This window comes from Suricata suricatta, chromosome 9 (genome assembly GCF_006229205.1).
Source record: "Suricata suricatta isolate VVHF042 chromosome 9, meerkat_22Aug2017_6uvM2_HiC, whole genome shotgun sequence".
NCBI classification, from domain to species: domain Eukaryota; kingdom Metazoa; phylum Chordata; class Mammalia; order Carnivora; family Herpestidae; genus Suricata; species Suricata suricatta.
The window spans coordinates 40,097,475-40,114,439 of record NC_043708.1 but is presented as its reverse complement, the minus strand read 5'-3'; the positions used below and the strand labels follow the sequence as shown (position 1 = coordinate 40,114,439).

The following is a 16,965-nucleotide window of genomic DNA, read 5'->3' as shown; positions in this document are numbered from 1 at the left end:
TTACCTTTAACTGGTATGAGACCCTCTTTTGAAGTCAGTTTTATTAGGTAAGATACATATACATTCCAGGTATTTTAATAAATAGTACAGGAAACTGCTTTCATTGTAGTTCTTGTTTATATTTAAATGTGTATGTTATTATTGCTGCTACTAATTTGAGTGCCTATTAACAATATTTTTTAACCCTTGACTTCAAACAAAATCATGGAGGATATAAAAGACGAGATGTTTTGAAATTCTCTGGTTGGAGTAGAGTCTAGGGCTCCTTCCTTTTGGTCATCTCCTAGTATGCCTCAGTTGAGCCATCTCTGAAGTAGAAAGAGGGAAACTGAGGTTTAGAATGATTAAGTAAAATGATCAAGGTCACACCACAGAGCTAGGCTTAACCCAGTGGCATCACTGCTGTGATACGTGATTGCATATAATATATGTGTTTTTATTGTTTACTAAATTTAATACATTGTTTTCAAGTCCTCTAATACATTTTAATGTAGTCTGTCATTTAGCTCTTTCAAATGGAATTTGAAATTGATAAAATAATTTTATGTCTCCTAGACTCACTTCATCAGTGCTGCGCTCAAGACCAGTAGTCTTCAGCCCGTTAGTATGCCTCCTTCCAGAGCGATGGAAACATATTCTGCGCAGCCAGACTATTCTCATCTTGGTAGCAGTAATCTGCCTTCACATAACACATTTGCTTCCAGACAAGGTAAAAATATGTAGTTCTCTGTGAATAAAACATGTTAGCTATGAATTTTCTTTATAATATGTCAGCCAAAAACTTGTTGACTAGGTGGTAGAAGACTTAGTCTTCATTTTATAAAATTAGTTCTTTTAGGTTAATTTTTTGGTCATTTCAAAACTTGTTCAGTCAAGTTAAGGGTCATGTCCTATTGTATGGTTTTAATTAATAACTTTCATAAATTGTCAGAAGCACAAGTTTAGAAAAGTTTCATTTGTCTAGTATCAAAAAATGCTTGTAATCAATTTTCTAATTCCCTGACTGCACATTTACTTTTTTTCTTGATTCTGTCGGGAGAGAAACCACCTGAGTAAAGTAATAAACTATTTCTAATTATTTTCACAGTTAGTAATGTAAGTTCATTTATTTTAATAGAATTTTAAAAATTGTTGTTTATAGTAACAACAAAGGAATGCATAACATTTGTATTAAAACCCTGGAATTTAAAATACATGAATAAATATGTTTCCAAATTATTGATATTTGAATAATGAATCAATGAAAATCAAGGGCTGTTTAATCATACACAGACCCATGTAGTACAAAATCCCCAACATTTGATCCATTAGACCAGTGTTATATTACAGGCGTATTAAAGACTCCTTATACTTGTAAGCTGCTTTATATTTTTCCACAAATGAGTGGTCCTTACAAAACTGTTGTGACAGTATGAATCAATTTTTAAGTTGTGAAGTGAGGAAGGTGAAGCACAGAAAGGTTAGAACTTGCCTGCTTCCGGTCACCTGACTTGACGGTGAGTTTATCAGTTTGGCCGGAACTCAGGTTTCAGTATGACCCAGCTATATGCTTTCAAAAGAAGTGTACATTTCATTCTCCATTCCAGAAAATTATTTACTCATGATTTTGGGTTTTTTAGACTTGAGTTTTACAGGAAAAAATACATGTTTTGTTGGTTATATACTGAATTGGTTTCTATGTATATTTTAGTGAAAGAAATTTAAAACAAATGAGTAAATATAAACTTAAAAGTTAAACCTTTTATCTTTTAACATTTTTAATTTATTTACTTATTTTTTTCAATTTAAAAAAATGTTTATTTTTGAGAGAGACTGAGCATGAGCAGGAGAGGGGCAGAGAGAGAGAGACAGACAGACAGACAGACAGAATCCAAAGCAGGCTGCAGGCTCTGAGCTGTCAGCACAGAGCCCAGTGCAGGACTTGAACTCACCGGGAGATCATGATCCCAGCTGAAATCAGATGTTCAACCAACAGAGCCACCCAGGCACTCCTACTTATTATTTTTTTTAGAGAGAAATAGCATGAGTACGGGAGAGGGGCAAAGGGAGAGAGAGAGAATCTTACGTAGGCCCCACACTCAACGGGAAGTGATGTGGGGCTTGGTCACACAATCCTGGGATCATGACCAGAGCAGAAATTAAGAGCTGTATGCTGAACCGACTGAGCCACCCAGGTGGCTTTTTATTTTTCAATTCCTTTTTCTGGGCATACATTATTTTTATGTACTGCAGTTGTAGCATAAATTTAATTTTGTACTGCTCTTTACTAGCATATCAGAAGTATTATGTTTTACATAATTATCTTCATAATATTAATTTTTAATGATGAGAGGATAGTCTATTGTAGTCAATAGATTCACAATTTACTTGACAGTTATTGGACATTTAGGCAGATTTTAAAGTTTTTTCCTTATAAATAATACTGTGATATAATCATCATATATGTAATTTTTTTTTCTTCTAGGTTATTTCCTCAGGATAAATTCCCAGGAGTAAGATTACTAGATCAAAGTTATAAAAATTTTAAGACTTCCTATACTTAGTGTCAGATGGTTTTATTAATTTTCATGCCAGGAGCAGTGTCTGGCTATGCCATTTTCACTACATGAAATTGCACTGCATATTGTCATGTTGTTTTTTATTTTCTTCTTTATTAGCTGTAAGTGTAAAATGTCTATAGCCTATATTTCTTTTGATTTCTAGTGAGGATGGAATTATTTATATATACTTGTAATTTGTATATCCTGTATAACTCGTTTTATTTTTAAAATATGGGGAAGAGTAACACTCTACAAATTAAAATTGATGCTTTTTTTTAAATAAATTGAACTTATTTCTGTTATTTCCTATCAAAGCACCTTCTAGAGAGGTTGAAGATAGGGATTTTGGTAAACAGAAATCTCCATTGGACACACCAGCACCTCGCAGGTTTGCTCCTATACCTGTTTCAAAGGATGATAAAATCTCAAAGAGGGAAAATCCTATGGAAGAAAAAGAAAATATGGAGATGACAGGTCATCCAGGTAATAGAGCAATCATAACTAGCAGTCACTACTTTATTTAGACCTACCTGTAATTAGGAACAGATTTCCACACCCCTGACTTATAATTCTCTTATACGCCAAGTAGTAATGATAGTAGGAATGCTATTTTCAGTAATTTTCTTTAAATGATACTTATTGGGCACATCAGGCTTCTATAGATTCTTTGTAGAAGGAGTTGGAGGTATGCAGTTAGAATTATTTTTATTATTTTCAACAGATTATTAAGCCTTTAATAACAAGTTCTGTTATTAATAAAAATAATGTTTTACTAAAGGTAAGGCTGATCATTAGAGCATGTTTTCTTATATTGTTCTTAGGTGTGAATTTCAATAGTAAAACTCAGAAATTTAACATTTATTACTGTGTTCAGTTGGGAAAAGTGTTACGGTATTAACTATTTAATAGCAATCAAGAACTTTTATTTATCTTATTTATTTTAAGTTATTTTGAGAGACAGAGAGAGAGAGAGAGAGAGAGAGAGAGACAGCCCGAGTGGGGGAGGGGCAGAGAGAGAAGGAGTGAGAGAATCCTACGCAGGCTCCGCTGACAGCACAGAGCCTGATGCTGGGTTCCATCTCAGGAACTATGAGATCATGACCTCAGCATAAATCAAGTTGGACGCCTAGCTGGCTGAGCCACCAGACGCTTCAGACAAGAACTTTTATAAGTGACCTGAAATAATAATTTGTTACAGACACTTAAAATAAAGCCCTTCTAGTAAAAGTAAGTGAAAATGTTAAATATAAGTTTTTATTCTGGGAATCACTTCAATGCATTCAAGTCTTGTCTTGGATGCATCTAAAGAGTTTTAAAGATACTAAAATCTTTACTAAACCAACTTCACCAAAAGATAAAAGTTGTTAAGCAGTCTCATTAAAGATGAGGCTAAATAAAAGATTCAACTAACAATTGTTGCAAAGAAACAGTCAAATCTCCCTTTAGCTCTTGATAAAAAACTTGCAATTTACTGGGCTTTGTGATGATGATATGTCTCGTTCAGGTTTTTTTTTCTGTGATAGAAATAAATTCAGCTTAAACTTTTACCAGTGTAGTTTTCATGAGTTATAAATACTTGGTTTTACTTGAGTGTATTTAAAGCCTACAAATATATCTGAGCTACTATATAAAAAAGAAATAGAACTTAAAAAATAATACTGTATTTCTCTTATTGTAGGAAATGTAAGACTATTGGAACGGATTTTGAATAATCATGATTCTTTGACAAGAAAAAGGGAATCTTCAGATAAAACCTCACTAAATAGGTCAAAAATAGAATGGAATCCGGAGAGGAGAGACAGGTAAAATACAAGACGTTGGAACGAAAGCTATATTGAAGAGCCTTGTTTATTTCTAAACTATCTTTAGGCATTTTGATAAATGTATAGCATTGCTTTATTTTTTTTTAATTTTTTTTAATGTTTTATTTTTGATACAGAGAGAGGCAGAGCATGAGCGGGGAGGGGCAGAGAGAGAGGGAGACACAGAATCTGAAGCAGGCTCCAGGCTCTGAGCTAGCTGTCAGCACAGAGCCTGACGCAGGGCTCGAACCCACGAACGTGAGATCTGACCTGAGCTGAAGTCGGAGGCTTAACCGACTGAGCCACCCAGGCGTCCCTAGCATTGCTTTAAAAAATTTTGTTAATGTTTATTTTTAAGAGACAGAAACAGAGAGAGACAGAGTATGAGCAGGGGAGGGGCAGAGAGAGAGGGAGACACAGAATCCAAAGCAGGCTTCAGGCTCTGAGCTCTCAGTGTCGAGCCTGGTGCAGAGTTCGAACCCATGAACCTTGAGATCATGACCTGAGCTGAAGTTGGACGCCTAACCGACTGAGCCACCCAGGTGCCCTGTTGTATAGCATTGCTTTTAAGAGTGATCTTAGATTTACTATTTTCTGCTGCTACCATAGCTAGCTCTTTTCTATACTACAGATATAAAATGAATGTATCTAATTTTCTCAAAATGCAGATTACTTTTAAAAAATATTTATTTATTTTTGAGAGAGAGAGATAGCACAAGCAGGGGAAGGGCAGAAAGAGAGGGAGACACAGAATCTGAAGCAGGCTCCAGGCTCAGCTGTTAATACAGAGCCCAGTGCTGGGCTCAAACTCATGAACTGTGAAATCATGACTTGAACTGAAGTCAGATACTTAACCGACTGAGCCATTCAGGCATCTCCAAATTAATTCCTGATGAGTGCAGATTACTTATTTCTGATGAAATAATATTTGAGATTTGCTGCAAAATTAATCCAGTGCAGGGTAGAGGAAACTGGGTTGCTAGGATGAATGAAATGAGGCTAGCCATGAGTGGATGGTCAATGTAGATAAATAAGGGTATATGGAGCTCTTTCTATTATTGTATATTCCTCTACTATTCTTTCTACTTTTGTATATGTCTCAAATTTTACATAAATTTTTTTAAAAAGTAAATCTAGGTTATGATATTTTTATTTATCTTGATATGGAAACTATAATAATAAAATCTAACAGTCACATTATTATTATTTTCATGTGAAGACAGTGTACAGTTTTAGGCCATTTGCTTTTGATGTAATTACTGATAAAAGGTTTATGCCTGCCTTGTTGCTATGTGTTTTATATACATCTTAGGTCTTTTTATTTTATTCCACTGTTTCTATTGCCTTCTTTATATTAAGTAGATATTAATATTATTCTCTTGTTTCTTTTAATATACATTTTGTGTTGTTTTCTGAGTGATTGCCCCAGGGATTACAATTAACATCTTAATTTAAAGCAATCTAGTTTGGATTAATACCCCCAATTTAATTTCAGGAGGATTCAAAAACTCTGTTCTAGTATTAGCTCCTTCCCTTCCCCTTTTTTTCTGCTGTTATTATAATACATATTACATCTTTATACATTATAAACCCATCTATAAAACTTGATAATTATTGCTTTATACAGTTGTCTTTTATATAAGATAGAAGAAAAGTTATAAACAAAAACACATTTATACTTTTTATATTTACCTATATAGTTAAGTTTTACCAATACTCTCTATTTCTTCATATATATTTGACTTAGTTTCTAGTGTCCTTTTATTTGACCCTGAGAGACTCCCTTTAGTATTTTCTATATACTAAAGGGAAGTCTGCTAGTGATGAATTTTCTCTTGTTTACCTAGGAATGTCTAAATTTATCTTTTACTTTTTTTTCAGTATAGGTGACATGCAATGTTGCATTATTTTTTGATGTACAACATAGTAATTCAGCAGCTCCATATGTTATGCTGTGCTAACCACAGGTGCAACTATGGTCTGTCATCCAGTGCTACTATAATACTATTGTAATATTCTAATGTAGCATTCCCTAGGCTGTACCTTTCATCTCTCTGACTTAGCCATTCCATAACTGAAAGCCTATCCATTCCCCTCCCTTTTACACCTTTTTGCCTATTCCCCTGGCTCCCTCCCCTCTGGCAACCACCATTTTTTCCCTGTATTGATGGTTTGTTTCTCCTTTGTTTAATTGTTTTTGTTTTTTAGATTCCACATACAAGTGAAATCATATGGTATTTGTCTTTCTCTCTGATTTAGTTCACTTAGAATAATACCTTCTAGGTTCATCCATGTAGTTACAAATGGCAAGATCTCATTCTTTTTTATGGCTGAGCGATATTCTCATATTGTTTCCTAATGCATTCATCTGTCGATGGACACTTAGCAACTAGGTTGCTTCCCTATCTTGGGTATTGTAAATAACACTGCGTAATACATAGGGGTACATATGTCTTTTTGAATTAGAGTTGTTACTTGTTTTTCCTTTTGGTAAATACTCTAGTGGAATTGCTAGACTATATGGTATTTCTACTTTTAATTTTTTGAGAAACCTTCATACTCTTCTCCACAGTGACTGTACCAATTTACATTCCCACTAACAGTGTACAAGGGTTCCTTTGCCTCCATGTCCTTGCCAACACTTTTTATTTCTTGTCTTTTTAATACTTGCCATTTTGACTGGATTAAGGTAATAATCTCATTTTGGTTTGCATTTCCATGATTAGCAAAGTTGAGCATCTTTTCATGTGTCTATTGACTGTCTGAGTGTTTTCCTTGGAAGACTCTGTTCAAGTCCTCTGCCTATTTTTTTAGTCGGATTCTTTGAATATGATGAGTTATGTTTCTCTTTCTGCTTTTAAGATTATCCCTCTGTCTTAGGCATTTGATAGTTTTGACTATGATGTATCTTAGTGTGGATCTCTTGGAGTTTATCCTACTTGAAGTTTCTTGAACTTCTTAGATGAATGGATTAATAGTTATTAAATTTGGGGGGCTTTTTGGGCCCTTGTTTCTTTGTATAGTTAAATAGTACACATAACCTTTCTCTTCTCTTAGGACTATGTTGTTTGTTGGTATGCTTGATAGTATCTCACAGATTCTGAGGCTCTTAATTTTTTTTCATCCCCCTTCTCCCTGTTTCTCAGTTTGTATAATCTCAACCTATGTTCAAGTTCAGTGATTCTTTTTCTGCCAACTCAAACAAATATGCAGTTTGGCCCCTCTAGTGAATTTTACATTTTATTGTATTTTCAACTCCAGAATTTCTAGTTAGTTTTTTATTTCTTTGTTTAAAATAGTTTCTGTCTCTTTATGGATAGTTTTTATTTGGTAGGATTTCATTCTTATGCTTTAATTACTTTAATATAATTTTCCTTTAGTAATAGCTAATATGTAGTCCTTGCCTAGGAAGTCCAGTATTTGGGATTTCTCAAGGGCAGTTTCTGTTAACTATGTTTTTTCCTGTGTGTGAGCTATACTTTTTTATTTCTTTGTGTGTCTCATAACTTTCTGTTGAAAATTGGACATTTCAAATAATACAGTGTGGCAGCTCTGGAAATCAGATTCTTCCATCCGCTAGCAGTTGTTGTTGTTTTCATGGCAGTCTGTTTAGTGACAAGGTCTGTAAAGCTTGTGTTTTTTGTCGTGTGTGTCGGTTCTCTGTCTGGTTAGCTGAGTCTGCTAATGATTAGAAAGCGACTCCCTTAACTACTTTGAAACTGTAGATCTCCCTCTGAGTGTCGAGGGGCTCTGTGTGTGTGCACGTGTCTGTGTACACGCGTGTGCACACGTGCAGGAATGCACACATGTGGTATCGAGGCACACCTTCAGTGAGGCAGCGCTTGACACGAGGGATTAGGTTTTCTCAGAGCTTGTTGAGCATTCACAGAGTCCGGTATATGCACGTGGCCTTCTGGATCCCCAGTTAAGGCTAGTGAGCTCCACCACAGATACCTCACACCCCAGAGTTTTAGCCTGTTGGCATTCCTTGTTTACCTGAACTGCTACAGCCCCCTCAAAATTGACCTGACATTAGGGTTTCTCACCAAGCTAGCTCTGAGTCAGGTCAAATAAAGAGAATTCCTGTGAATTGGACTTTGTGAAAAGCTCCAAACCTTTTCTGCCCTTTTGAGTGGCGGTTAGGCTGTTGTTTTTCACAGCTGCAGGGGTTATGAAGCTGATTTTCAAGGCCACCACAGAGTTAAGGAAAGGGGTCTTGGGTGAAGCAAATTAAAAATGCCATGAAGCTTGCTGTTGTTATTGAGAGTCAGCCGTTTTCTTGATGAAATGTTCCTTGAGTTGTTGCAAGCCTTTGTTTAATTTCTAGAGTTCTGAAAAAGCTGATTTTGACCATTTTTTTCCTATGTTCTCTTTGCTCTTTTTTAAAAAAAAATTGTTTTTAATGTTTTATTTATTATTGAGACAGAGCATGAGAGGGGGAGGGTCAGAGAGGGAGACACAGAATCTTAAGCAGGTTCTGGGCTCTGAACTGTCAGCACAGAGTCTGATTTGGGGCTCAAACCCATGAACCATGAGATCATGACCTGAGTGAAGTCAGCTGCTTAACCAACTGAGCCATCCAGATGCCCCTGTCTTCTCTTAGCTCTTATGGAGGAGTGTACTTTCAGAGGTCCATACTTTACCCTATGCTCTTTTCTTACTATGCCGAAGCTAATCTGGTCAGAGTAATTTTGTGTCTTGTGATTTTCTGTGTTTCATATATTTACTCACTTGACTGATTAATTTCATTTTACCATTCAATGGAACACCATTTAGTACTTAGGATAACTAAGAATGTATCAAAGACTTATATATTCAAATATTTGCTGAACTTATGACAGTTTACGAGACTTTATTTTTAAATCTTCCATAGCATTGACACTCTCTCCTGTCAAAGTTATCCTTCCTATGAAGACATAGGAACAGCTAAATTGACTGTGCAGAGATCTGATGGTTTTCTTCATGAACCTGGCCAAAAGAGGAAAGAAACAAATGACATAGTCCAGGTAAAGTGGGAACAGGTAAAAATTATGAAGAAATATAAATGTTTCTAGGACAGAAAGCAGGCAAAAGGATGAAGACAAGGCCTTGACAAAGATAGACCAGCTCAGTCTTTTCTCTTTACAAAACTTTCCCAGAAGCTCTAGATGATCTCTAACTTATGGCTCTTTGGCTAGGAATGCCACATGGCCACTGCTAGCTTTCCAGCTTCTGTTGGAGAGGGAAAAAGGGGGAAAGAGAACAGTGAATGACCTTTGTTTATCTGGTCCAAAGTGTCTGCCGTACTTACCTAATGCCAACTTGCTCTTACTTTGTTTTCACTTTCTTTCCCACATATAACTTTTATTGGCCACTGGACTGCCCAGCACTTCTGTGGACTTACAATCCCTATTTCACTTAACATTCACATTAGTACTTCTAAATGGAAAGAAACCTTAATTGCCAATTTTATTTCTCAATTTTAATTTTTTTGATGTTTATTTTTGAAAGAGAGGGAGAGGGAGAGAAAGATGGAGCACGAGCGGGGAAGGGGCAGAGAGAGAAGGAGACACAGAATCCAAAGCAGGCTTCAGGCTCTGAGCTGTCAGCAACAGAGCCTAATGTGGGGCTCAAATCCACACACTGTGAGATCAGAACCTGAGCTGAATTTGACCGCTTAACTGACTGAACCACACAAGCGCCCTCTTTTAATTTAATTTTTAATTGCAGTATACTTGACGTATAGTATTATATTAGTTTCAGGTGTGCAACATAGTGGCTCAACAAATAGACATTTTTATGACATGCTAACTGTAAGTATAGTTACCATTTGCCAAGTACTCGTTTTATAGCTCTTCAGTTTGACAAATCGAGGCCATGGAATGTATTGGCATACTATATGGCCCCAACTATAGGAATGGCTCTTGCTTGTGTTAAAAGAATTAGTATGAACTTTATATGGTAACATTTTTTTTTCTTCTAAGCCGAAAGAGTCTCCGATTATGTCGAGTCTTGCTGATCATCCACAGAATTCTGTTAAGCTTCAAACAACCAATAAAAGATCTATCTTGAAAGATGCTGAGAAGATTTTGCGAGGAGTACAAAACAATAAAAAAGTGCTTGAAGAAAACCTGGAAGCCATTATTCATGCAAAGGATGGAGCCGCCATGTATTCACTTATCAGTGCTCTATCCACCAACAGGTGAGACGGGCTGTCTGCGCCCCAAGGTTATTCATGGAATTGCCTGCCAGTTGTTAGGCTTGCTGTATTTTTCTCTATGCATTTCATTTCGTTTAATGTGTTTCAGTGTTTTGAAAAGGTTATTTCCTTTGATGATGTGGACTCATTATAAAGTTGGAATTTAGATACCTACCTGTTGTTATTACTTTTTACAGATGTGAAATTTTCCTTTAATTTTTTTTTCTTTCTTTGGTATATATCTTTTGGGATCTATTCAAACATCCTTCAAACACTTGGTGAAAACTAATAATATCGGTTTTTCTTTTTCAAAGAAAGACTGTTGGGCTACACATTAGGTTCAAAACTAGGTAGGAGACCTGATCTTGTTCCTATTTTCAGAACGTTAAATGCTAATTTAAGACCATTCTTTTTTCTCTCTTATAGAGAGATGTTAGAGAAGATTCGGATCAGAAAGACGGTGGATGAGTGGATTAAGACTATTTCTGCAGAAATTCAGGTAGGTTTTAAAAAAAATAGAATTATGTGAATTCTCAAGACTTAATTTCCAAATATCATACTTATTCTCAAAATATTTCTTATATATAAGTTTCTTCATAATTTTTAATTTCATTGTTGCTCCTTACTTAGTAATGCATTTCATTTTACTTAGTAGGAAGTACTTTTTCTCATAAATTACATAGCTCTTATCTGGTAAATTTTTGGATAATAACTAAAATATGAGTGATTTGAAAGAAAATTTATCAAAAGCATTTAGAAAGAAAAAAAGCATACTCACAAAAACATTTCAAGACAGCAGATTTGGAAGCATTTGCTTGACAAAATAAAAACACCAAAGTTACTTAAAGGGAAAATATCACACAAGATTTCTCAGGTTTCTAAGTTTACAGAAGTCAGTCCCAGATGAAAAAGGCTCTACTTTTTTACCTCCCAAAGCTCACAATTTATCTTTATACATTAGCACTGCAAAAATCAAGCAGAGTTGTATTCATTAGAGGGCGAGTAATTTAAAGGAAATTTTTAAACTTTTAAATATTTGAGGGGCACAAGTAGACAAGATAACTGTGATTTCGTCCTGGTGTGCGCAGAGTTTTCTGACTGTAAGACGTGTGTATATGCTTGCTCACAGTGGTAGCAAGATGAAGTGTCAGTTCAGTTTCCACAGCAATAAACCCTAAAATGTATTACTGCAGTTTGTTGTTTTAGAATGCATATCTCTAGTGTTACGAAGAAATGATATTATCTACTATATGATGCACCCAAAAAAAATTGGACTAATAGAAGATTGGGAGATCAGTTTTAGCTCTGTAGACAACTACAATGTATGTCACATTAATACTGTGAATTCATTACAAAGTATGTTTGTTTAAATCTTCAAGCAATTTTAATTTATAAATACTTCAGAGTTGTATTCAAAGTTGTTTACTTTTTTGAAATTTAGTTTTTTAACTTAACTCTTTGAACCTTTACTGTAGTCCTGTGGTTCAGACATCAAAAATTGTAAGATTTGTACTGAAAAGCTGCACTCCTCCTGTACTCATCTGCTATTTCTCATTCCCCCTCCCCCAAGGGTAAGGCACCAATCGTTTTAGAGTTTTCCTTATTCTTCCAGAGAGTTTTTATTCATATATAAGGCAATAAAATTAATTTATAAAGCATTTAAATCTAAATTATATTTCTATAATAGCAGAAAATAAATTCTAATGCTATAGATGTGAAAGCGCTACTCAGATTTTAAGTAATTTGAATTTTGGTTATGTTAAGGATGAACTGTCAAGAAAAGATTATGAACAAAAGAGATTTGATCAGAAGAATCAAAGGACCAAGAAAGCTCAGAATATGAGTAAAGATATCAAAACTAACATACAAGACAGAACGGCAAACAATTTTGTAATTCAAAGAAAACATTCTCAAAAACAAAAAGATGAGCATTTTAGAAATCCACTCATGAGGAACATGCCTGCTTCAAACTTACAGAAAGAGAGAAAAGAAGTAAGATCCTAATCTGTTTTTGTGACGTGAATATTGCGTTATAACTGATCATTTCCTTTAAGCTATAAATAATGAAGTGAATATGAAAATGTTTTAAAAATATGAAGGACTATGTAAAACTAAACTGTTGCTATTTAGGGTTTAGATATTCATGATGTGGAAAGCAGTGCACAATATACATACTTTCTTCCTTCTAAGATCTCACACTTGGAATCATATTTTAGTTATAGCAGGTATATCTAGATATCATCTAGTCCAACATTAGATTCTCTAGTTTGTGGTACTGAAAATTACATTTCATCTTTGCATGCATTTATATGAATATGCATATTTTTTGTTAATTTTTTAGTTTAACAAATATGTCTAGTGCCTAGTGATTGTGAGGTATGATATTCGATGCTATGGAGGGAATGTTTTTGGCTAATGTTATTAGGCTGTAACTTTCTTCATGCCAAACATGGGTTGTTGGGCATGGTAATAAAGCATCTAATTCAATGCTTAGCACTTAGTAGGTCCACCTTAGTAAATGCTACCTTACTGTGGCATTTAGAATATGATTGAAGACAGGATCAGGAATGTAGCAAATCATTTAAAGACATGATTTATGTTATATTATTGTGATTGAATGTCTATATTTATACTTATATAAAATGTGTTTAAACCTTAACTTTTTGATGCTGAAAATATGCTTAAAGTAGTATAAGAACCTATATGATTTTTGAGTGGATGATTTTTATATTTAATTTTTGTGCTTTAGAAAGCCCAAAAACGTTAAAGCTATAGTTTGAAAACCATTCCCAGAATTTAAGAGCCATTTAAAGTAGAGGACTTTTCTGACCTGATCATTCTTCTTATAGGACAAAAGTGGCAAAAGAAGGCTTTAGAAAAATGAGATGTGTTTGATAACTATTTTTTTGGTGAGTCGAATAACTTTGTGTACTTAGGGATTTTTGAAAGCAACAACAGTGATACAAGATGAGGATTATATGCTACAAATTTATGGAAAACCAATTTATCAGGGCCATCGCAGCACTCTTAGAAAAGGACCATATCTCCGATTTAATTCTCCATCTCCTAAGTCCAAACCCCAGAGACCAAAAGTAATAGAACGAGTTAAAGGTAAGGAACCTCATTTTTTGGTGGTAAACTTATCAGTTTAATATGTAAAGTTACTTTTTTCTTTTTTTTAATCACTCCTAAATACAGTTCAAATTATATAATGCTTAGGGATGGAACAATTCCTCCTAAGAGAGTAGGAAGAAATAGATCAGTTCAAGGCATAAAATAGAAATAAGTAGGAAAAATATAGATCAGATTCAAGGTACAAGATAGGAGTAAGTAGAAAAAGATAGGATTAAGTGGTAGTTTCATATAAAGCATGATAAAATTTGCATTTATGGGATGATGTCTTGAACAATTTAAATTATAATCTAGGGAAAGTGGACATTTCCCTGAAGACATTGCTCTGTCGTGTTCCTTCTGAATGAAGAATAGCAGCCATCTGCTGTCTGTTATCATAAAGATGCTTATGGGCATTTTTTCAATTTTCTTTATTCTCAAAGAGCCTTAGGTAGTAAAGGTGAAAAAAAGTTTTGGTGCTTCTGTATACCACTAAAAATAACCGAAAGGGCACCTTGATGGCTCAGTCAGTTAATCATCCGACTCTTGATTTACACTCAGGTCATGATCTGGTGGTTGTGGGATCACACCCTATGTTGGGGTCTGTGCTGCACTGACGTAGTGGAGCCTGCTTGGGATTCTCTCCCTCTCTCTTCCCCCACCTTTTTCACACACACTCTCTCTCTTTCTGTCTCACAATAAATAAATAAACTTAAAAATTGCACTTAGTACTGTATATTTTGACTCACATCTACCATTTCACTAATGTATTTAAATATAACTCTTCATTAAATTTAAGTCTGTTGACTTTGGTTATATTTTGAAGTGCGCAGCTTGTACTTCAGCCGCCAGTAAGCCACTTCAACAATATGCAGTAGCTTGTGGATACCAACTCATTTTTGTTTCTTACCCTTTCTGGACGTTGGAGCTGTGTCGTTGCTTCAGTTTTCTGTTCCTTTCATTTCTAAAAGTTAAGTGATTATATAGGCTGTCAGTTTACCTAGAAATCCTACTGGTGTCATTTCGTTAAGCATGTAGCTTATGGATGATATTTACCCTGTTTTCTCTTGTTTTCTGGGGCTTTGGTATTAACTTATATTTGGGCTTTTGAAAGCCATTGTAAAAAATAACTTGAAATCTTAAAATACTTAAAATTGCAAAAGTAATTTTATTAAGTGATCCTTTTAATGGCAGAAGTGACTGAACCTGTGGAAACATGCTTATCCTTGGGTCTTACTGCCTGTTACTTACCCTACCTGGACAGTTTATCCCTCAGAAATGTGCATGGCTTACTCTTGCAGTTCTTTGGATCTGGCCTCTGAGATGTTAGCTCTTCAGAGAGGGCTACATTGACCATCCTATCTAAAAACAATCTCCTGTACCTCTCTATCCACTCGTCCTGCCTTACACTCTTCACAATCTCATATTATATGCATATATTTTTCTTTTTTATATGCTTTTCCTCTTTTTTTTTTGAGTGTAGCTGACACACAATGTTGTATTAGTTTCAGGTGTACAACATAGTGATTTGACAAGTTTGTACAGTATGCTCTGTTCACCACAAGTGTAGCTACAGTCTGTCCTGTCACACCTCTTTATAATACCATTGACTATATTCCTTATGTTATGCCTTTTACTCCTGTAAGTTATTCATTCCATTACTAGAAGACTATATCTCACATTCCCCTTCACCCATTTTGTCCAACCCCCTATCCACCTCTCCTCTGGAAACTATCAGTGTATTTTCTGTGTTATTATGTGTCTGAGTCTACTTTTTGTTTGTTTATGTGTTTGTTTTTAGATTCTGCTTATGAGTGAAATCATATTGTATTTGTCTTTCTCAGTCTGAGATATTTTACTTAGAACAGTACTCTCTAGGTCCATCCAGGTTTTCTCAAATAGCACAACTCATCTTTTTTTATGGCTGCATAATATCCCACCGTGTATCCACTTGTTTATCATTGAGCACTTGAGTTCTTCCATATTTGGGCTATTGTGAGTAATGCTGCAGTAAATACAGGAGTGCCATTTATCTTTTTGAATTAGTGTTTCTGTTTTCTTTGAATAAATATACAGTAGTAGAATTATTGGATCATATGGTATTTGTTTTTAAAATTTCCAAGAAAACTGCATACGGTTTTCCTAGGTGGCTCTACCAGTTTACATTCCCACCAGCAGTGCATGTGCGTTCCTCTTTCTTCACATTTACTTATTTCTTGTGTTTTTATTTTATTTCTAATTTTTTTTAACCTTTATTTTTGAGAGACTGAGAGAGACTGAACCTGAGTGGGGAGGGGCAAAGAGAGAGAGAGGGAGACACAGAATCTGAAGCAGGCTCCAGGCTCTGAGCTGTCAGCACAGAACCTGAGGCGGGGCTCAAACTCACAGACCGCAGATCATGACGTGAGCCGAAGTCGGACGCTTAACCTACTGAGCCACCCAGAGGCCCCTCTTATGTTTTTATTTTAGCCATTTAACAGGTGTAAGGTTATAATCTCATTGTAGCTTTGATTTTCATTTCCCTGATGACCTTAGCGTCTTTTCAGGTGTCCATTGGCCATCTCTATACCTTCTTTAGAAAAATGTCTGAATTTACATTTTTGTTTATTGATTGTTTTCTGTACTAAACTGTAAACCCAGTGAGTACATTTGGTTTATTCATCATTGTATTTCCTGTGTATGGAGCAATGCCTAGCATATAACATGCTTAAAAAATATTTTTTAAATGAACATTCAAGGAAACGATTTATTTAATTGAATGAATGAATACTGACAACAGAATAAAAAAATACAGATGTGGCACTAAAATGTTCCTTCCTAGGATCTATATTTAACAGTCCAGATTCATTAAATTACTCTTCTATTAAAAAGGTAGTAGTATCAGGAATTTATTTAGAAAATAGTCTCTTTTCTTTTATACTTTTACTTTTTTTTCACTTTCCTAGGGTTCTGTAGAAATCAGACAAATTTCTAATTTTTTGAGAATTCAGAATTTAGGGGCGCCTGGCTGGCTCAGTTGGAACCGCATGGGACTCATGATTTCAGGGTCATGAGTTCAAGCCCCAGGGTGAGTGTAGGGATTACTAAAAAATATAAACTTAAAAAGAAAACTCATGATTTAATGTCTACAGATTAACTTCATACATTGGAATAGAAAAAAATGATATTGGTATTAACTCCTGTAAGATTTAATAGGTACAGAATTTGATTATCTGTACATAATTTCAAAGGTTAGAGGCTGGTTATTCAGAATTATGAGTAAAGGTGTAATGGGAGGATGAAAAAACATCCAGTTTCAAATATGATCATTAACTCTTTTGTACCCATAAGGCAA

The 16,965-nt window shown here is 34.9% G+C and overlaps 1 protein-coding gene across 4 annotated transcripts in view; it reads left to right on the top strand.

Annotated features, from left to right (window-relative positions):
• The window catches only part of KIAA0586 (KIAA0586 ortholog), a 117,027-nt gene that overhangs the window by 17,306 nt on the left and 82,756 nt on the right, over nt 1-16,965 (top strand). For 3 of the 4 annotated variants that reach the window (XM_029951481.1, XM_029951482.1, XM_029951480.1), the window contains exons 8-15: nt 556-709; nt 2,856-3,023; nt 4,219-4,342; nt 9,216-9,348; nt 10,306-10,523; nt 10,947-11,019; nt 12,285-12,512; nt 13,457-13,631. In XM_029951481.1, coding sequence (XP_029807341.1) covers nt 556-709; nt 2,856-3,023; nt 4,219-4,342; nt 9,216-9,348; nt 10,306-10,523; nt 10,947-11,019; nt 12,285-12,512; nt 13,457-13,631 — 1,273 coding nt within the window. The remainder of the gene's footprint in view (nt 1-555; nt 710-2,855; nt 3,024-4,218; nt 4,343-9,215; nt 9,349-10,305; nt 10,524-10,946; nt 11,020-12,284; nt 12,513-13,456; nt 13,632-16,965) is intronic. The other variant, XM_029951483.1, reaches the window with a different exon arrangement.